General features: G+C 44.4%; 1 protein-coding gene across 1 annotated transcript in view; it reads left to right on the plus strand.

Annotated features, from left to right (window-relative positions):
* The window catches only part of LOC148431180 (uncharacterized), a gene marked incomplete at its 3' end in the record, with an annotated part of 167843 nt that overhangs the window by 27765 nt on the left and 115047 nt on the right, over positions 1-25031 (plus strand). The window contains exons 4-5 of the mRNA XM_088466237.1: positions 13384-13442; positions 20489-20543. Of these exons, the coding sequence (XP_088322363.1) occupies positions 13384-13442; positions 20489-20543 (114 nt within the window). The remainder of the gene's footprint in view (positions 1-13383; positions 13443-20488; positions 20544-25031) is intronic.

Here is a 25031-nt window from a genome sequence, read left to right on the forward strand (position 1 = left end):
TATCACACACATTGCTATAACACTCTGCACACCTGAGAATGTAGCACATCACACACACATTGCTATAACACTCTGCACACCTGAGAATGTAGCACATATCACACACACATTGCTATAACACTCTGCACACCTGAGAATGTAGCACATCACACACACATTGCTATAACACTCTGCACACCTGAGAATGTAGCACATATCACACACACATTGCTATAACACTCTGCACACCTGAGAATGTAGCACATATCACACACACATTGCTATAACACTCTGCACACCTGAGAATGTAGCACATCACACACACATTGCTATAACACTCTGCACACCTGAGAATGTAGCACATATCACACACACATTGCTATAACACTCTGCACACCTGAGAATGTAGCACAGCACACACATTGCTATAACACTCTGCACACCTGAGAATGTAGCACATGTCACACACACATTGCTATAACACTCTGCACACCTGAGAATGTAGCACATGTCACACACACATTGCTATAACACTCTGCACACCTGAGAATGTAACACATCACACACATTGCTATAACAGTCTGCACACTTGAGAATGTAGCACATCACACACACATTGCTATAACAGTCTGCACACTTGAGAATGTAACACATCACACACATTGCTATAACACTCTGCACACCTGAGAATGTAACACATCACACACACATTGCTATAACACTCTGCACACCTGAGAATGTAACACATCACACACACATTGCTATAACACTCTGCACACCTGAGAATGTAGCACATCACACACACACATTGCTATAACACTCTGCACACCTGAGAATGTAGCACATCACACACATTGCTATAACACTCTGCACACCTGAGAATGTAGCACATATCACACACACATTGCTATAACACTCTGCACACCTGAGAATGTAGCACATATCACACACACATTGCTATAACAGTCTGCACACTTGAGAATGTAGGACATATCACACACACACATTGCTATAACAGGCTGCACACCTGAGAATGTAGCACATCACACACACATTGCTATAACAGTCTGCACACTTGAGAATGTAGCACATCACACACATTGCTATAACAGTCTGCACACCTGAGAATGTAGCACATATCACACACACATTGCTATAACACTCTGCACACCTGAGAATGTAGCACATCACACACACATTGCTATAACAGTCTGCACACCTGAGAATGTAGCACATATCACACACACATTGCTATAACACTCTGCACACCTGAGAATGTAGCACATCACACACACATTGCTATAACAGTCTGCACACTTGAGAATGTAGCACATCACACACACATTGCTATAACACTCTGCACACCTGAGAATGTAGCACATCACACACACATTGCTATAACACTCTGCACACCTGAGAATGTAGCACATCACACACACACATTGCTATAACACTCTGCACACCTGAGAATGTAGCACATCACACACACATTGCTATAACACTCTGCACACCTGAGAATGTAGCACATCACACACACACATTGCTATAACACTCTGCACACTTGAGAATGTAGCACATATCACACACACATTGCTATAACAGGCTGCACACCTGAGAATGTAGCACATCACACACACATTGCTATAACAGTCTGCACACCTGAGAATGTAGCACATCACACACACATTGCTATAACACTCTGCACACCTGAGAATGTAGCACATATCACACACACATTGCTATAACACTCTGCACACCTGAGAATGTAGCACATGTCACACACACATTGCTATAACACTCTGCACACCTGAGAATGTAGCACATCACACACACATTGCTATAACACTCTGCACACCTGAGAATGTAGCACATCACACACACACATTGCTATAACACTCTGCACACTTGAGAATGTAGCACATATCACACACACATTGCTATAACAGGCTGCACACCTGAGAATGTAGCACATCACACACACATTGCTATAACAGTCTGCACACCTGAGAATGTAGCACATCACACACACATTGCTATAACACTCTGCACACCTGAGAATGTAGCACATATCACACACACATTGCTATAACAGTCTGCACACCTGAGAATGTAGCACAGCACACACATTGCTATAACACTCTGCACACCTGAGAATGTAGCACATGTCACACACACATTGCTATAACACTCTGCACACCTGAGAATGTAGCACATGTCACACACACATTGCTATAACACTCTGCACACTTGAGAATGTAGCACATCACACACACATTGCTATAACAGTCTGCACACTTGAGAATGTAACACATCACACACATTGCTATAACACTCTGCACACCTGAGAATGTAACACATCACACACACATTGCTATAACACTCTGCACACCTGAGAATGTAGCACATCACACACACACATTGCTTTAACACTCTGCACACCTGAGAATGTAGCACATCACACACACACATTGCTATAACACTCTGCACACCTGAGAATGTAGCACATCACACACATTGCTATAACACTCTGCACACCTGAGAATGTAGCACATATCACACACACATTGCTATAACACTCTGCACACCTGAGAATGTAGCACATATCACACACACATTGCTATAACAGTCTGCACACTTGAGAATGTAGGACATATCACACACACACATTGCTATAACAGGCTGCACACCTGAGAATGTAGCACATCACACACACATTGCTATAACACTCTGCACACCTGAGAATGTAGCATATCACACACACATTGCTATAACAGTCTGCACACTTGAGAATGTAGCACATCACACACACATTGCTATAACAGGCTGCACACCTGAGAATGTAGCACATCACACACACATTGCTATAACAGTCTGCACACTTGAGAATGTAGCACATATCACACACACACATTGCTATAACACTCTGCACACCTGAGAATGTAGCACGTCACACACATTGCTATAACACTCTGCACACCTGAGAATGTAGCACATCACACACACATTGCTATAACAGTCTGCACACTTGAGAATGTAGCACATATCACACACACACATTGCTATAACAGTCTGCACACTTGAGAATGTAGCACATATCACACACACACATTGCTGTAACTGTCTGCACACCTGAGAATGTAGGACATATCACACACATTGCTATAACACTCTGCACACCTGAGAATGTAGCACATCACACACATTGCTATAACACTCTGCACACCTGAGAATGTAGCACATCACACACATTGCTATAACACTCTGCACACCTGAGAATGTAGCACATCACACACACATTGCTATAACACTCAGCACACCTGAGAATGTAGCACGTCACACACATTGCTATAACAGTCTGCACACTTGAGAATGTAGCACATCACACACACATTGCTATAACACTCTGCACACTTGAGAATGTAGCACATATCACACACATTGCTATAACAGGCTGCACACCTGAGAATGTAGCACATCACACACACACATTGCTATAACACTCTGCACACCTGAGAATGTAGCACGTCACACACATTGCTATAACACTCTGCACACCTGAGAATGTAGCACGTCACACACATTGCTATAACACTCTGCACACCTGAGAATGTAGCACATCACACACACATTGCTATAACAGTCTGCACACTTGAGAATGTAGGACATATCACACACACATTGCTATAACAGTCTGCACACCTGAGAATGTAGCACATATCACACACATTGCTATAACAGGCTGCACACCTGAGAATGTAGCACATATCACACACACATTGCTATAACACTCTGCACACCTGAGAATGTAGCACGTCACACACACATTGCTGTAACTGTCTGCACACCTGAGAATGTAGGACATATCACACACATTGCTATAACACTCTGCACACCTGAGAATGTAGCACATCACACACATTGCTATAACACTCTGCACACCTGAGAATGTAGCACATATCACACACATTGCTATAACACTCTGCACACCTGAGAATGTAGCACATATCACACACATTGCTATAACAGTCTGCACACTTGAGAATGTAGCACATCACACACACATTGCTATAACAGTCTGCACACTTGAGAATGTAGCACATATCACACACATTGCTATAACACTCTGCACACCTGAGAATGTAGCACATATCACACACATTGCTATAACACTCTGCACACCTGAGAATGTAGCACATCACACACATTGCTATAACACTCTGCACACCTGAGAATGTAGCACATATCACACACATTGCTATAACACTCTGCACACCTGAGAATGTAGCACATCACACACATTGCTATAACACTCTGCACACCTGAGAATGTAGCACATCACACACACATTGCTATAACACTCTGCACACTTGAGAATGTAGCACATATCACACACACATTGCTATAACACTCTGCACACCTGAGAATGTAGCACATCACACACACATTGCTATAACACTCTGCACACCTGAGAATGTAGGACATATCACACACATTGCTATAACACTCTGCACACCTGAGAATGTAGCACATCACACACACATTGCTATAACACTCTGCACACCTGAGAATGTAGCACATCACACACACATTGCTATAACACTCTGCACACCTGAGAATGTAACACATCACACACATTGCTATAACAGGCTGCACACCTGAGAATGTAGCACATATCACACACACATTGCTATAACACTCTGCACACCTGAGAATGTAGCACATATCACACACATTGCTATAACAGGCTGCACACCTGAGAATGTAGCACATATCACACACACATTGCTATAACACTCTGCACACCTGAGAATGTAGCACGTCACACACACATTGCTGTAACTGTCTGCACACCTGAGAATGTAGGACATATCACACACATTGCTATAACACTCTGCACACCTGAGAATGTAGCACATCACACACATTGCTATAACACTCTGCACACCTGAGAATGTAGCACATATCACACACATTGCTATAACACTCTGCACACCTGAGAATGTAGCACATATCACACACATTGCTATAACAGTCTGCACACTTGAGAATGTAGCACATCACACACACATTGCTATAACAGTCTGCACACTTGAGAATGTAGCACATATCACACACATTGCTATAACACTCTGCACACCTGAGAATGTAGCACATATCACACACATTGCTATAACACTCTGCACACCTGAGAATGTAGCACATCACACACATTGCTATAACACTCTGCACACCTGAGAATGTAGCACATATCACACACATTGCTATAACACTCTGCACACCTGAGAATGTAGCACATCACACACATTGCTATAACACTCTGCACACCTGAGAATGTAGCACATCACACACACATTGCTATAACACTCTGCACACTTGAGAATGTAGCACATATCACACACACATTGCTATAACACTCTGCACACCTGAGAATGTAGCACATCACACACACATTGCTATAACACTCTGCACACCTGAGAATGTAGCACATATCACACACATTGCTATAACACTCTGCACACCTGAGAATGTAGCACATCACACACATTGCTATAACACTCTGCACACCTGAGAATGTAGCACATATCACACACATTGCTATAACACTCTGCACACCTGAGAATGTAGCACATCACACACATTGCTATAACACTCTGCACACCTGAGAATGTAGCACATCACACACACATTGCTATAACACTCTGCACACTTGAGAATGTAGCACATATCACACACACATTGCTATAACACTCTGCACACCTGAGAATGTAGCACATCACACACACATTGCTATAACACTCTGCACACCTGAGAATGTAGCACATCACACACACATTGCTATAACACTCTGCACACCTGAGAATGTAGCACATATCACACATTGCTATAACACTCTGCACACCTGAGAATGTAGCACATCACACACACATTGCTATAACACTCTGCACACCTGAGAATGTAGCACATATCACACACATTGCTATAACACTCTGCACACCTGAGAATGTAGCACATCACACACACATTGCTATAACACTCTGCACACCTGAGAATGTAGCACATCACACACACATTGCTATAACAGTCTGCACACCTGAGAATGTAGCACATATCACACACATTGCTATAACACTCTGCACACCTGAGAATGTAGCACATATCACACACATTGCTATAACACTCTGCACACCTGAGAATGTAGCACATGTCACACATTGCTATAACACTCTGCACACCTGAGAATGTAGCACATATCACACATTGCTATAACACTCTGCACACCTGAGAATGTAGCACATATCACACATTGCTATAACACTCTGCACACCTGAGAATGTAGCACATATCACACATTGCTATAACACTCTGCACACCTGAGAATGTAGCACATATCACACATTGCTGTAACTGTCTGCACACCTGAGAATGTAGCACATCACACACATTGCTATAACACTCTGCACACCTGAGAATGTAGCACGTCACACACACATTGCTATAACACTCTGCACACCTGAGAATGTAGCACATATCACACATTGCTATAACACTCTGCACACCTGAGAATGTAGCACATCACACACACATTGCTATAACACTCTGCACACCTGAGAATGTAGCACATCACACACACATTGCTATAACACTCTGCACACCTGAGAATGTAGCACATATCACACACATTGCTATAACACTCTGCACACCTGAGAATGTAGCACATCACACACATTGCTATAACACTCTGCACACCTGAGAATGTAGCACATCACACACACATTGCTATAACACTCTGCACACCTGAGAATGTAGCACATATCACACACATTGCTATAACACTCTGCACACCTGAGAATGTAGCACATATCACACACATTGCTATAACACTCTGCACACCTGAGAATGTAGCACATACACACACATTGCTATAACACTCTGCACACCTGAGAATGTAGCACATCACACACACATTGCTATAACACTCTGCACACCTGAGAATGTAGCACATATCACACACATTGCTATAACACTCTGCACACCTGAGAATGTAGCACATCACACACATTGCTATAACACTCTGCACACCTGAGAATGTAGCACATATCACACACATTGCTATAACACTCTGCACACCTGAGAATGTAGCACATATCACACACATTGCTATAACACTCTGCACACCTGAGAATGTAGCACATCACACACACATTGCTATAACACTCTGCACACCTGAGAATGTAGCACATATCACACACACATTGCTATAACACTCTGCACACCTGAGAATGTAGCACATATCACACATTGCTATAACACTCTGCACACCTGAGAATGTAGCACATCACACACACATTGCTATAACACTCTGCACACCTGAGAATGTAGCACATATCACACACATTGCTATAACACTCTGCACACCTGAGAATGTAGCACATCACACACATTGCTATAACACTCTGCACACCTGAGAATGTAGCACATATCACACACATTGCTATAACACTCTGCACACCTGAGAATGTAGCACATATCACACACATTGCTATAACACTCTGCACACCTGAGAATGTAGCACATCACACACACATTGCTATAACACTCTGCACACCTGAGAATGTAGCACATATCACACACACATTGCTATAACACTCTGCACACCTGAGAATGTAGCACATATCACACATTGCTATAACACTCTGCACACCTGAGAATGTAGCACATATCACACACATTGCTATAACACTCTGCACACCTGAGAATGTAGCACATATCACACACACATTGCTATAACACTCTGCACACCTGAGAATGTAGCACATATCACACACACATTGCTATAACACTCTGCACACCTGAGAATGTAGCACATATCACACACACATTGCTATAACAGTCTGCACACCTGAGAATGTAGCACATATCACACACATTGCTATAACACTCTGCACACCTGAGAATGTAGCACATATCACACACATTGCTATAACACTCTGCACACCTGAGAATGTAGCACATATCACACACATTGCTATAACACTCTGCACACCTGAGAATGTAGCACATCACACACACATTGCTATAACACTCTGCACACCTGAGAATGTAGCACATCACACACACATTGCTATAACACTCTGCACACCTGAGAATGTAGCACATATCACACACATTGCTATAACACTCTGCACACCTGAGAATGTAGCACATCACACACATTGCTATAACACTCTGCACACCTGAGAATGTAGCACATATCACACACATTGCTATAACACTCTGCACACCTGAGAATGTAGCACATATCACACACATTGCTATAACACTCTGCACACCTGAGAATGTAGCACATCACACACACATTGCTATAACACTCTGCACACCTGAGAATGTAGCACATATCACACACACATTGCTATAACACTCTGCACACCTGAGAATGTAGCACATATCACACATTGCTATAACACTCTGCACACCTGAGAATGTAGCACATCACACACACATTGCTATAACACTCTGCACACCTGAGAATGTAGCACATATCACACACATTGCTATAACACTCTGCACACCTGAGAATGTAGCACATCACACACACATTGCTATAACACTCTGCACACCTGAGAATGTAGCACATATCACACACATTGCTATAACACTCTGCACACCTGAGAATGTAGCACATATCACACACATTGCTATAACACTCTGCACACCTGAGAATGTAGCACATCACACACACATTGCTATAACACTCTGCACACCTGAGAATGTAGCACATATCACACACACATTGCTATAACACTCTGCACACCTGAGAATGTAGCACATATCACACACATTGCTATAACACTCTGCACACCTGAGAATGTAGCACATATCACACACATTGCTATAACACTCTGCACACCTGAGAATGTAGCACATATCACACACACATTGCTATAACACTCTGCACACCTGAGAATGTAGCACATCACACACACATTGCTATAACACTCTGCACACCTGAGAATGTAGCACATATCACACACACATTGCTATAACACTCTGCACACCTGAGAATGTAGCACATATCACACACACATTGCTATAACACTCTGCACACCTGAGAATGTAGCACATCACACACACATTGCTATAACACTCTGCACACCTGAGAATGTAGCACATCACACACACATTGCTATAACACTCTGCACACCTGAGAATGTAGCACATATCACACACATTGCTATAACACTCTGCACACCTGAGAATGTAGCACATCACACACATTGCTATAACACTCTGCACACCTGAGAATGTAGCACATATCACACACATTGCTATAACACTCTGCACACCTGAGAATGTAGCACATATCACACACATTGCTATAACACTCTGCACACCTGAGAATGTAGCACATCACACACACATTGCTATAACACTCTGCACACCTGAGAATGTAGCACATATCACACACACATTGCTATAACACTCTGCACACCTGAGAATGTAGCACATATCACACATTGCTATAACACTCTGCACACCTGAGAATGTAGCACATATCACACACATTGCTATAACACTCTGCACACCTGAGAATGTAGCACATATCACACACACATTGCTATAACACTCTGCACACCTGAGAATGTAGCACATATCACACACACATTGCTATAACACTCTGCACACCTGAGAATGTAGCACATATCACACACACATTGCTATAACAGTCTGCACACCTGAGAATGTAGCACATCACACACACATTGCTATAACACTCTGCACACCTGAGAATGTAGCACATCACACACACATTGCTATAACACTCTGCACACCTGAGAATGTAGCACATATCACACACATTGCTATAACACTCTGCACACCTGAGAATGTAGCACATCACACACATTGCTATAACACTCTGCACACCTGAGAATGTAGCACATATCACACACATTGCTATAACACTCTGCACACCTGAGAATGTAGCACATATCACACACATTGCTATAACACTCTGCACACCTGAGAATGTAGCACATCACACACACATTGCTATAACACTCTGCACACCTGAGAATGTAGCACATATCACACACACATTGCTATAACACTCTGCACACCTGAGAATGTAGCACATATCACACATTGCTATAACACTCTGCACACCTGAGAATGTAGCACATATCACACACATTGCTATAACACTCTGCACACCTGAGAATGTAGCACATATCACACACACATTGCTATAACACTCTGCACACCTGAGAATGTAGCACATATCACACACACATTGCTATAACACTCTGCACACCTGAGAATGTAGCACATATCACACACACATTGCTATAACAGTCTGCACACCTGAGAATGTAGCACATATCACACACACATTGCTATAACAGTCTGCACACCTGAGAATGTAGCACATCACACACACATTGCTATAACACTCTGCACACCTGAGAATGTAGCACATCACACACACATTGCTATAACACTCTGCACACCTGAGAATGTAGCACATATCACACACATTGCTATAACACTCTGCACACCTGAGAATGTAGCACATCACACACATTGCTATAACACTCTGCACACCTGAGAATGTAGCACATATCACACATTGCTATAACACTCTGCACACCTGAGAATGTAGCACATATCACACACATTGCTATAACACTCTGCACACCTGAGAATGTAGCACATCACACACATTGCTATAACACTCTGCACACCTGAGAATGTAGCACATCACACACACATTGCTATAACACTCTGCACACCTGAGAATGTAGCACATCACACACACATTGCTATAACACTCTGCACACCTGAGAATGTAGCACATATCACACATTGCTATAACACTCTGCACACCTGAGAATGTAGCACATATCACACATTGCTATAACACTCTGCACACCTGAGAATGTAGCACATCACACACACATTGCTATAACACTCTGCACACCTGAGAATGTAGCACATATCACACACACATTGCTATAACACTCTGCACACCTGAGAATGTAGCACATATCACACACACATTGCTATAACAGTCTGCACACCTGAGAATGTAGCACATATCACACACACATTGCTATAACAGTCTGCACACCTGAGAATGTAGCACATCACACACACATTGCTATAACACTCTGCACACCTGAGAATGTAGCACATCACACACACATTGCTATAACACTCTGCACACCTGAGAATGTAGCACATATCACACACATTGCTATAACACTCTGCACACCTGAGAATGTAGCACATCACACACATTGCTATAACACTCTGCACACCTGAGAATGTAGCACATATCACACACATTGCTATAACACTCTGCACACCTGAGAATGTAGCACATATCACACACATTGCTATAACACTCTGCACACCTGAGAATGTAGCACATCACACACACATTGCTATAACACTCTGCACACCTGAGAATGTAGCACATATCACACACACATTGCTATAACACTCTGCACACCTGAGAATGTAGCACATATCACACATTGCTATAACACTCTGCACACCTGAGAATGTAGCACATATCACACACATTGCTATAACACTCTGCACACCTGAGAATGTAGCACATATCACACACACATTGCTATAACACTCTGCACACCTGAGAATGTAGCACATATCACACACACATTGCTATAACACTCTGCACACCTGAGAATGTAGCACATATCACACACACATTGCTATAACAGTCTGCACACCTGAGAATGTAGCACATCACACACACATTGCTATAACACTCTGCACACCTGAGAATGTAGCACATCACACACACATTGCTATAACACTCTGCACACCTGAGAATGTAGCACATATCACACACATTGCTATAACACTCTGCACACCTGAGAATGTAGCACATCACACACATTGCTATAACACTCTGCACACCTGAGAATGTAGCACATATCACACACATTGCTATAACACTCTGCACACCTGAGAATGTAGCACATATCACACACATTGCTATAACACTCTGCACACCTGAGAATGTAGCACATCACACACACATTGCTATAACACTCTGCACACCTGAGAATGTAGCACATATCACACACACATTGCTATAACACTCTGCACACCTGAGAATGTAGCACATATCACACATTGCTATAACACTCTGCACACCTGAGAATGTAGCACATATCACACACATTGCTATAACACTCTGCACACCTGAGAATGTAGCACATATCACACACACATTGCTATAACACTCTGCACACCTGAGAATGTAGCACATATCACACACACATTGCTATAACACTCTGCACACCTGAGAATGTAGCACATATCACACACACATTGCTATAACAGTCTGCACACCTGAGAATGTAGCACATATCACACACACATTGCTATAACAGTCTGCACACCTGAGAATGTAGCACATCACACACACATTGCTATAACACTCTGCACACCTGAGAATGTAGCACATCACACACACATTGCTATAACACTCTGCACACCTGAGAATGTAGCACATATCACACACATTGCTATAACACTCTGCACACCTGAGAATGTAGCACATCACACACATTGCTATAACACTCTGCACACCTGAGAATGTAGCACATATCACACATTGCTATAACACTCTGCACACCTGAGAATGTAGCACATATCACACACATTGCTATAACACTCTGCACACCTGAGAATGTAGCACATCACACACATTGCTATAACACTCTGCACACCTGAGAATGTAGCACATCACACACACATTGCTATAACACTCTGCACACCTGAGAATGTAGCACATCACACACACATTGCTATAACACTCTGCACACCTGAGAATGTAGCACATATCACACATTGCTATAACACTCTGCACACCTGAGAATGTAGCACATATCACACATTGCTATAACACTCTGCACACCTGAGAATGTAGCACATCACACACACATTGCTATAACACTCTGCACACCTGAGAATGTAGCACATCACACACACATTGCTATAACACTCTGCACACCTGAGAATGTAGCACATCACACACACATTGCTATAACACTCTGCACACCTGAGAATGTAGCACATATCACACACATTGCTATAACACTCTGCACACCTGAGAATGTAGCACATCACACACACATTGCTATAAGTGTTCATTCTCCATATTCTGAGCTTGTAAAACTTATTTGCTCAATTTCAGTTTAATCTTCTTTTCATCAGTTATTACTCCATTTTTATTCACTAAATCAGACCTGTTACTAAATCCACAGGGGATATCTGGTGCCCATAGTAATTGTCCTGTGTAACCTTTAGTTTTCAATGTAGTATTGGGATATTGGCAAAAAGTGAGTGATGTGTTTTATCTTCGTGCAGATTCGTCTCCAGATGCCGGAGAAGATGTGGACGGTGTGCCCCCGGCCGGGAATGGCAAGGTCTGTGTATTCTCTCCTAATAATGTCCCAACTACACATCAGTGTCCATATGCATATGGGAGCTTTGTGCTACCTTATTAGAACGTGTCTGGGATCTTGCAGTACTGAGACTTGGCGTATGTGGGCTCCGGTGTAATGGAAGAAATATTCCTTCCTCACTCTCCAGTACATTTCCACTCATAATCTAGGGTGCATAGAGCAAGCGTCGCTGCTAGAAGATGGTCTCATCATTACAGGGGTAAATTAGATTTTTGTCAGGGTGCCTGGGAGGCCTGTGCTTGGAACCCCAGTGATTTCTATGGCGATTGAGCAGCGAAAACAAGAGATATGGTAAGAACTTACCATTGTTATCTCTGTTTCTACGAAGTCCATAGGGTCCACAGGGTTGACCTTGGGGTATAGCTGGATCTTGATCCACGGGCACCACGCAGTTAAAAGCTTTTGCTGCTCCCTGGATGCACTTGTTTCCATCCTCCTCTATACCCCGCCCTCGAGCCACAGGCACCTCAGTTGGTAAGCAGCTAAGGCCGGAGGAGGAGACTAAACAGAGACTGGAGCACACAAGAAACCATACTCACAGAAATGGGAGACGGAAAACCGGTTACCAGCCACACAGCCCATATGAAGCCAGGTGCGTCAGGGCGGGCGCCCTGTGGACCCTATGGACTTCGTAGAAACAGAGATAACAAAGGTAAGTTCTTACCATATCTCTTGTTTTCTACTTCAGGGTCCATAGGGTGTCCACAGGATTGACCTTGGGGATGTACCAAAGCAGTTCAACTAAGGGCGAGGACGCTCCTGTGCAGAAAGGAGAACCCGGCGCCCGAAGGATGCCTCCTGAGAGTCAAAGTTGTCAAACGCATAGAACCTCAGAAAGGTCTGGATGGAAGACCAGGTGGCCGCCTTACATAGCTGAACAGCAGAGGCGCCGCGTCTAGCAGCCCAAGAGGGACCCACAGAACGAGTGGAATGAGCCTTAACGGAGGCCGGAACAGGTAAACCCTCCTGTGTATATGCCTCACAAATAACCAAACGAAGCCAACGGGCCAAAGTTTTGTTTGTTGGCTGGCCAACCCCTCTTATTGAAACCAGAGAGGACGAACAAGGAATCCGGCTTCCGAATAGAACTAGTCCGGTCCACATAAACTTTGAGAGCACGGACCACATCTAAGCAAGCCTCACCAGCTGAAAGATAAGGCGACTGAAAAGCCGGCACGACAATTTGCTTATTAACGTGGAACTTAGAAACCACCTTAGGAAGAAAACCCGGGCGAGTGCGAAGCACCGCCCTGTCCTGGTGAAAAATCAGAAAAGGAGAACGACAGGAAAGCGCCCCCAATTCTGACACCCTCCTGGCCGAATCAATAGCCAGGAGAGAAGCAGTCTTCACCGTCAACCACTTGAGTTCCACCGACTGAAGAGGTTCAAATGGAGGACCCTATAGGGGCCCAGAGCACCACCACCAAATCCCAAGGAGCCACAGGGGGAACAAAGGGAGGCTGAATCCTGAAAACCTCCTGGAAAAAGGTGCGGACATCTGGCAGAGTAGCTGTCCTACGCTGGAACCACACAGATGAACTTTCAAAGAAGCTAGGCGTAAACCTAGTTCCAAACCAGACCGAAGGAACGCCAAAACTCTAGAAATAGGAAACGCCTGTGGATCGTAGTTTCTGGACTCACACCACTGAAAATAAGTATGCCACACTCTGTGGTAAATCCTGGCGGAAGCAGGCTTGCGCGCCTGAAGCATCGTGCTGATGACAGAGCTGGAAAAACCCCGGGATCTTAAGACTGATGTCTCAAGAGCCACGCCGTCAACGACAGACAACCCAGATCCGGGTAAAGGCAGGGTCCCTGAGACAACAGGTCCCGACATTGAGGCAGAAGGAACGGAGCGTCGGTGGATAGGCTCCAAAGATCAGAGAACCAAGGACGTCTGGGCCAAGCCGGAGCCACCAACAGAAATGTTTCTGAAGGACCCGAGGCAGCAGGGATATCGGAGGGAATAGATACGCCAGTTGAAATGTCCATTTCACGGACAGCGCGTCCACCAGGCTTGCGCTGGCATCTCTTGTCCTGGACCCGTACACGGGCAGCTTGTGATTGTGACGGGAGGCCATGAGGTCCACCTCCGGCAGTCCCCACCTGTCCACGAGTACTTGAAACACCTCTGGGTGAAGCGACCATTCCCCGGGATGCACATCATGACGGCTGAGGAGGTCCGGTTGGAAGGTGGCACTACGCCCAGGCCAGGATGCATGACAACGCTGCTCGACTACGAGCCCCCCTCCCCCGATGGTCGATATACGCCACCGTAGTGGCATTGTCGGATTGACCCTGCACGGCCCTTCCTTGAAGAACGTGACCGGACAACTGGAAGGCCCTGTACACGGGCCGAAGTTCCAGAATGTTGATGGGGAGAAGTGCTTCTTCCACAGTCCAACGTCCCTGAAGTGAAACGGTACCTGTTACTGCCCTCAAACCCCGGAGACTGGCATCTGTCGTGAGCAGAACCCAGTCGGGGATCCAAAGGGGCGACCCTTGGAAAGATGAATGTCTGAAGCCACCAAGCTAGCGACAGGCGCCCCTCGGAGACAACACAAGCATCTGAGTCCTGATACAGTGTTGTAACCCGTTCCATTTGGTTAGAATCAGCCCCTGCAGGGGCCTGGAATGGAACTGGGCATAATCCACCATGTCGAATGCCGACACCATGGACCCCAGAACTCTCATTTCCGAGTGCACAGACACTCGGCAACTCTTCAGGCAACTGCGCAGTTGTAAGGAGGAAATCTTTTCTGGAGTCAGAAAAATCTTTTGCTGATGAGAATCCAGCAGGGCTCCCAAATGAACCATCCATTGTGATGGAATCAGGGAGGACTTCCAATTTATCAGCCACCCGTGTGCTTGCAGACAAGCGATCGTCAGGTGTAGATGATGTAGAAGTACCTCCGGAGAGTTTGCCAACAAGAGTAGGTCTTCCAGATACGGCAGAATCCGTATACCCTGGCTTCGTAGATGGGCGGCCATGACAGTCATAATCTTGGTGAATACCCTTGGAGCCGTGGAGAGGCCAAAGGGCAGAGCCTGAAACTGGTAGTGGTGTTGACGTATAGCAAACCTCAGGTACCGTTGGTGTGAATGCGCTACAGGAACATGGAGGTAAGCGTCCTGGAGGTCCAGGGAGACCATGTAGTCCCCAGGTTCCATAGCCAGAATGATGGTACGCAAAATTTCCATCCTGAATTTGGGCACTCTGAGGAACTTGTTCAGCGACTTTAAATTGAGGATTGGGCGATGAGCCCCATTGTGTTTCTGCACCAGAAATAGAGTGGAATAATAACCCGTGCCGCGTTGAGAAGGCGGAACGGGAACAATGACCCCTGCTTTCAGCAAGGACTCTATCGCTTCCTGAGTCTGCAAGGCCCTGGTCTTGTCCTGAGAAGGACTCGTGCAGAAGAACTGATGGGGAGGTCTGTGATGAAAAGAGAGAGCGTACCCCCGACAGACCACTTCTCGAACCCAGGCATCCGTGGTGGTGGTGTACCAGCACTGGGCGAATTGAAGAAGTCGGCCTCCCACTCTGGGATCCCCCATTGGGTGGCCCGTCCCATCAGGCAGAAGGTTTATCCTCCGGCTTGGAAGAAGGGTGTCTAGCACTCCACGCTTGTTTCTTAGGCTTAGGGGCGGCCTTAGTCGCCGACTGCCTCGGGAAGGACTGTCCATTGAGTACTGTCCCTGAGTACGAAAGGACCGAAATGCAGAGGTCTTAGCCTTAGAAGGTGCAGCTGCCGAAGGGAGAAAAGCTGACTTAGACTTAGCCAGGGTATCCACAATTTTGTCCAGGTCTGGGCCAAATAATTCCCCATTAAAAGGTAAGGCCTCCAGTCCTTTCGTGGAATCCGTGTCCGCTCTCCTAGAACGCAGCCACAAAGACTGGCGAGCAGACACCGCTGCAGCCGATACTCCTGGAAGTCAAAGACTGGCATCCAATGACGTTGATGCAATATAGGAAGCGGCATCCCTCATTTATCCAACTAAAGCTCTCTGGATTTCCGGAGCATCCTCTGGAAAAGTATCCTCCAGAACATTGGCCCAGCTCTCAATGGCCTTAGCCACCCAAGAGATGGCCATGGACAGACGTGCCACTGCCCCGGAGAGAGAATAATGTGGGATCCTTTAGGGAGGAAATGGACGGCAAAGGCAAAGTAGCGCTTTTGATTAAGCGAGTAACCTGAGAATCCACCGCGAGCGGGGTTTCCTACTTTTTGCAATGACCTGCAGGAAACTGATAACTAGACGCTAAACATTTCTGCTGCTGGAACCTCTTACTAGGCGACTGCCAGGCTTCCGCCATGTGGTCAGTCAGCTGGTCAGATTTAGGAGCTGGTGCGTCATCCTCTATATCAAGAATGGACCGCACAGCCCTAACCAATGCCGGCACATTAATGGACGATTTAGTTTCCACCTCCTGGACCAGGGAATCGTAGTCCGTCCTCAGGCAATTCCCCATCATCCGAGGACGCCTCCGAGTCTGATACCTGCACAGACTGGGACGACGTAAACGGGCGTTTAGACGCCTTCTGAGGCTAGTCACTTCGTAGCATAGATTGAAAGGCTGAAGGTGAGGCCGCCAAACTCGGGACTGAACTGGATAACACGTCCACCCATGGTGGTTGACCCGCCTGAGGGATTGACTGACTGCTGTCACCGGAGGGGACTAAATATACATAGGTAACCCTGTATATGGACTAACAGCATGAGGCCCAGGGGGAGACTGCAACAGATGTGGGTATACCCTGAGAAGGGGGGGTGGCTGGATGGGGTAATCCCCTAGGGGGGAGGGTAGTCGGGACCGTCAGACGGTCCGCGCTGGAGGCCAGCACTTCAGAAAACACCGCCCAAGGAGGTTCTTGAGAAATTTGGGGGTTAGAGGGACCAGGTAACTGCTGGCACCACACACCCAGCCCATCCTGTGATAAATCCTCCTGATTAACACCTGCGACGCAGCGTCTGCAGGAGAACAGAGTGGGAGCTGCGGAGCGCTCAACTTCCTCATCAGACATGGATATATATATATACACACACACACACACACACACAGAGATATGGCACCATGTAGCACGCCAACCGTATGTGACCGACCTCACAAATACATCAATTTATATGTGAGATCCAAGAAAAGCCCTTCCCTCACACACACCTGCCACGGCCGAAGGAGAGTGATAGGTATAGACTGACAGTAAGGAGAAATAAAGCACAGACAGGCAGCACTAGTACTGGTCACATACAGAGCAGACAGATAATACTCACTGCACCTTTCCACTACAATCACCCTGCCCAGAGTCAGTGTCTGGGAGGGCTATAGTGCTGTGTACACTGTCCTAGCAGGGGAGAGGTACACAGGGGACGCTGCCCAGAGTCAGTGTCTGGGAGGGCTATAGTGCTGTGTACACTGTCCTAGCAGGGGAGAGGTACACAGGGGACGCTGCCCAGAGTCAGTGTTTGGGAGGGCTATAGTGCTGTGTACACTGTCCTAGCAGGGGAGAGGTACACAGGGGACGCTGCCCAGAGTCAGTGTCTGGGAGGGCTATAGTGCTGTGTGCGCTGTCCTAGCAGGGGAGAGGTACACAGGGGACGCTGCCCAGAGTCCGTGTCTGGGAGGGCTATAGTGCTGTGTGCGCTGTCCTAGCAGGGGAGAGGTACACAGGGGGACGCTGCCCAGAGTCAGTGTCTGGGAGGGCTATAGTGCTGTGTACACTGTCCTAGCAGGGGAGAGGTACACAGGGGACGCTGGCCAGAGTCAGTGTCTGGGAGGGCTATAGTGCTGTGTACACTGTCCTAGCAGGGGAAAGGTACACAGGGGGATGCTGCCCAGAGTCAGTGTCTGGGAGGGCTATAGTGCTGTGTACACTGTTCTAGCAGGGGAGAGGTACACAGGGGACGCTGCCCAGAGTCAGTGCCTGGGAGGGCTATAGTGCTGTGTACACTGTCCTAGCAGGGGAGAGGTACACAGGGGACGCTGCCCAGAGTCAGTGTCTGGGAGGGCTATAGTGCTGTGTACGCTGTCCTAGCAGGGGAGAGGTACACAGGGGACGCTGCCCAGAGTCAGTGTCTGGGAGGGCTATAGTGCTGTGTACGCTGTCCTAGCAGGGGAGAGGTACACAGGGGACGCTGCCCAGAGTCAGTGTCTGGGAGGGCTATAGTGCTGTGTACACTGTCCTAGCAGGGGAGAGGTACACAGGGGCACCGACCGCATGCTGCCTGCGAGATCTGCGCTCCTGCTATTATCCTCGGTGGTCTAGTTGACACGCGGGGTATCCCCGCATAGAGGAGGAGGCCACCGCTAACGCCTTTCTGCTCTGTCCCCAGAGACCGGAGGCTGAAGGCTGCATGCACCCCCGCGGGTACCTGTTCCCTGACAATCCGGCAGCAGCACAGGGATTCCTCCAGAGTCTGGCTAGTACAGACTCTGGGGTCCCGCTGCGATCCCCAGATCTGTACTGGAGTCGCAGCACCGGCGGGGTGTAGGAGCGACAGCTTGGACGTCCAATGGAAAGTCTGATGCTGCCGCTATGAAGAGTGTAAAAAAATAAATAACTAAAATGAAATAAACGCTTAAAAAAAAAATAAAAAAAAGCTTATTAGCGGCTATGCAGCCCCCCCTGCGGTACAGGGTGACCCGACTCCGGCCTGGCACCAACTAAAACCTGAGGTGCCTGTGGCTCGGGGGTGGGGTATAGAGGAGGATGGACCCAGTGCATCCTGTGAGCAGCAAAAGCTTTAACTGCGTGGTGCCCGTGGATCCAGATCCAGCTATACCCCAAGGTCAGCCCTGTGGACCCTGAAGTAGAAAGCTAGATGTATGATGATTGGGAGGTCCTCCTTGGTGCTGAATGACTTCACCTTAGCCCTATAATGAGGCATCTGGTGCTCATGCTGTGACTGTGACCTGTAATATGGCAGATGGGGATCAGTAGTCTGTCCTATATTCATCTGGTACATGAAGAGACTGATGGCCCCATATAATCCGTGTCTCCTTACAGAACAACTGTGTGCTGGCAGATCCTGCGCTGGAAGGGGAACCGGAGAGCGCTGCAGGTAACACCCAACACAACCTCAGGTGTAGAGAGAACAGGGCCCGATTATGTCCTTCACCTTATGTCCGGGACAGATGATAGAGGCAGTGACTCCATAAAGGCTTCACAGTATGTGGGAAATTGGAGCACAGGTTAAGATGCTCAGAGGTAAAGTTACTAAAGTGACGGTTTTTAGAAGTGGAGATGTTGCCCATAGCAACCACTCAGATTTGAGCTGCTATTTTCTAGAAGGAGCTAGATAAATAAGTAGAATCTGATTGGTTGCTATGGGCAACATCTCCACTTCTATAAACTCTCACTTTGGTAAATATGAGATTGGGGCTGTCACTGCTCTGATAACATACGCTGATGGGAGGAACCCTGTATTGTATACCAGTCACTGGTCTGATAACATACGCTGATGGGAGGAACCCTGTATTGAATACCAGTCACTGGTCTGATAACATACGCTGATGGGAGGAACCCTGTATTGTATACCAGTCACTGGTCTGATGACATACGCTGATGGGAGGAACCCTGTATTGTATACCAGTCACTGGTCTGATGACATACGCTGATGGGAGGAACCCTTTATTGTATACTGTCGTTGATTTAATAATATACGCTGATGGGAGGACCCCTGTGTTGTATACTGTCGCTGATTTAATAATATACGCTGATGGGAGGAACCCTGTATTGTATACCAGTCACTGGTCTGATAACCTACGCTGATGGGAGGAACCCTGTATTGTATTCCAGTCACTGGTCTGGTAACATATGCCGATGGGAGGAACCCTGTATTGTATACTGTCGCTGATTTAATAATATACGCTGATGGGAGGAACCCTGTATTGTATACCAGTCACTGGTCTGATAACATACGCTGATGGGAGGAATCCTGTATTGTATAGCGGTTCAGAATGAATGTCACGTGTATAATGCCAGTATCGGGGCTACTAGCAGTTGTGGTATAGGAGAAAAGTTCTGTGTTATTGTCCTGTGTATTATGCCAGTCACTGGTCTGATAGCAGCTCAGGGTAAGTGTCCTGTGTATTATGCCAGTCACTGGCCTGATAGCAGCTCAGGGTAAGTGTCCCGTGTATTATGCCAGTCACTGGTTTGATAGCAGCTCAGGGTAAGTGTCCTGTGTATTATGCCAGTCACTGGTCTGATAGCAGCTCAGGGAAAGTGTCCTGTGTATTATGCCAGTCAGTGGCCATTTGCATTATGTCGGTTACTGTGTGCATAGCTTACTAATTATTACTGTGTGCATAGCTTACTAATTATTACTGTGTGCATAGCTTACTAATTATTACTGTGCATAGCTTACTAATTATTACTGTGTGCATAGCTTACTAATTATTACTGTGTGCATAGCTTGCTAATTATTACTGTGTGCATAGCTTGCTAATTATTACTGTGTGCATAGCTTACCAATTATTACTGTGTGCATAGCTTACCAATTATTACTGTGTGCATAGCTTACCAATTATTACTGTGTGCATAGCTTACTAATTATTACTGTGTGCATAGCTTACTAATTATTACTGTGTGCATAGCTTACTAATTATTACTGTGTGCATAGCTTACTAATTATTACTGTGTGCATAGCTTACCAATTATTACTGTGTGCATAGCTTGCCAATTATTACTGTGTGCATAGCTTGCCAATTATTACTGTGTGCATAGCTTGCTAATTATTACTGTGTGCATAGCTTGCTAATTATTACTGTGTGCATAGCTTGCTAATTATTACTGTGTGCATAGCTTGCTAATTATTACTGTGTGCATAGCTTGCTAATTATTACTGTGTGCATAGCTTGCTAATTATTACTGTGTGCATAGCTTGCTAATTATTACTGTGTGCATAGCTTACTGATTATTAATAATTATTACTGTGTGCATAGCTTACTAATTATTACTAATTATTACTGTGTGCATAGCTTACTAATTATTACTGTGTGCATAGCTTACTAATTATTACTGTGTGCATAGCTTACTAATTATTACTGTGTGCATAGCTTGCTAATTATTACTGTGTGCATAGCTTGCTAATTATTACTGTGTGCATAGCTTGCTAATTATTACTGTGTGCATAGCTTGCTAATTATTACTGTGTGCATAGCTTGCTAATTATTACTGTGTGCATAGCTTACTAATTATTACTGTGTGTATAGCTTACTGATTATTAATAATTATTACTGTGTGCATAGCTTACTAATTATTACTAATTATTACTGTGTGCATAGCTTACTAATTATTACTGTGTGCATAGCTTGCTAATTATTACTGTGTGCATAGCTTGCTAATTATTACTGTGTGCATAGCTTGCTAATTATTACTGTGTGCATAGCTTGCTAATTATTACTGTGTGCATAGCTTGCTAATTATTACTGTGTGCATAGCTTACTAATTATTACTGTGTGTATAGCTTACTAATTATTACTAATTATTACTGTGTGCATAGCTTACTAATTATTACTAATTATTACTGTGTGCATAGCTTACTAATTATTACTGTGTGCATAGCTTACTAATTATTACTGTGTGCATAGCTTACTAATTAATACTGTGTGCATAGCTTACTAATTAATACTGTGTGCATAGCTTACTAATTAATACTGTGTGCATAGCTTACTAATTAATACTGTGTGCATAGCTTACTAATTAATACTGTGTGCATAGCTTACTAATTAATACTGTGTGCATAGCTTACTAATGCTAATTATTACTGTGTGCATAGCTTGCTAATTATTACTGTGTGCATAGCTTGCTAATTGTGTGCATAGCTTGCTAAATTTTACTGTGTGCATAGCTTGCTGATTATTAATAATTACTGTGTGCATAGCTTACTAATAGTTATTACTGTGTGCATAGCTTACTAATTATTACTGTGTGCATAGCTTACCAATTATCACTGTGTGCATAGCTTACTAATTATTACTGTGTGCATAGCTTACTAATTATTACTGTGTGCATAGCTTACTAATTATTACTGTGTGAATAGCTTACTAATTATTACTGTGTGCATAGCTTACCAATTATTACTGTGTGCATAGCTTACCAATTATTACTGTGTGCATAGCTTACCAATTATTACTGTGTGCATAGCTTACTAATTATTACTGTGTGCATAGCTTACTAATTATTACTGTGTGCATAGCTTACTAATTATTACTGTGTGCATAGCTTACCAATTATTGTGTGCATAGCTTACCAATTATTACTGTGTGCATAGCTTACCAATTATTACTGTGTGCATAGTTTACCAATTATTACTGTGTGCATAGCTTACTAATTATTACTGTGTGCATAGCTTACTAATTATTACTGTGTGCATAGCTTACTAATTATTGCTGTGTGCATAGCTTACTAATTATTACTGTGTGCATAGCTTACTAATTATTACTGTGCATAGCTTACTAATTAGTACTGTGCCTAGCTTACTAATTATTACTAATTAGTAATCAGTAAGCTATGCACACAGTAATTAGTAAGCTATGCACACAGTAATAATTAGTAATAGTAAGCTATGCACACAGTAATAATTAGTAAGCTATGCACACAGTAATAATTAGTAAGCTATGCACACAGTAATATTTAGTAATTAGTAAGCTATGCACACAGTAATAATTAGTAAGCTATGCACACTGTAATAATTAGTAAGCTATGCACACAGTAATATTTAGTAATTAGTAAGCTATGCACACAGTAATAATTAGTAAGCTATGCACACAGTAATAATTAGTAAGCTATGCACACAGTAATATTTAGTAATTAGTAAGCTATGCACACAGTAATAATTAGTAAGCTATGCACACTGTAATAATTAGTAATAATTAGTAAGCTATGCACACAGTAATATTTAGTAATTAGTAAGCTATGCACACAGTAATAATTAGTAAGCTATGCACACAGTAATAATTAGTAAGCTATGCATACAGTAATTATACCCCATTTACACCAGAGCAAAACCTGGGTTTTTGCTGGGTCTACTCGGGTCGCAGCTCAGTGTAAAAGGGTCCCTGAAAAATAACCTGTGTGCATAGCTTACTAATTATTACTGTGTGCATAGCTTACTAATTATTACTGTGTGCATAGCTTACTAATTATTACTGTGTGCATAGCTTGCTAATTATTACTGTGTGCATAGCTTGCTAATTATTACTGTGTGCATAGCTTACTAATTATTACTGTGTGTATAGCTTACTAATTATTACTAATTATTACTGTGTGCATAGCTTACTAATTATTACAAATTATTACTGTGTGCATAGCTTACTAATTATTACTGTGTGCATAGCTTACTAATTATTACTGTGTGCATAGCTTACTAATTATTACTAATTACTGTGTGCATAGCTTACTAATTATTACTGTGTGTATAGCTTACTAATTATTACTGTGTGCATAGCTTACTAATTATTACAAATTATTACTGTGTGCATAGCTTACTAATTAATACTGTGTGCATAGCTTACTAATTATTACTAATTATTACTGTGTGCAT

The sequence above is a fragment of the Taudactylus pleione genome, unplaced genomic scaffold (genome assembly GCF_031769625.1).
Source record: "Taudactylus pleione unplaced genomic scaffold, aTauple2 ptg002705l, whole genome shotgun sequence".
Taxonomy (NCBI): Eukaryota; Metazoa; Chordata; class Amphibia; order Anura; family Myobatrachidae; genus Taudactylus; species Taudactylus pleione.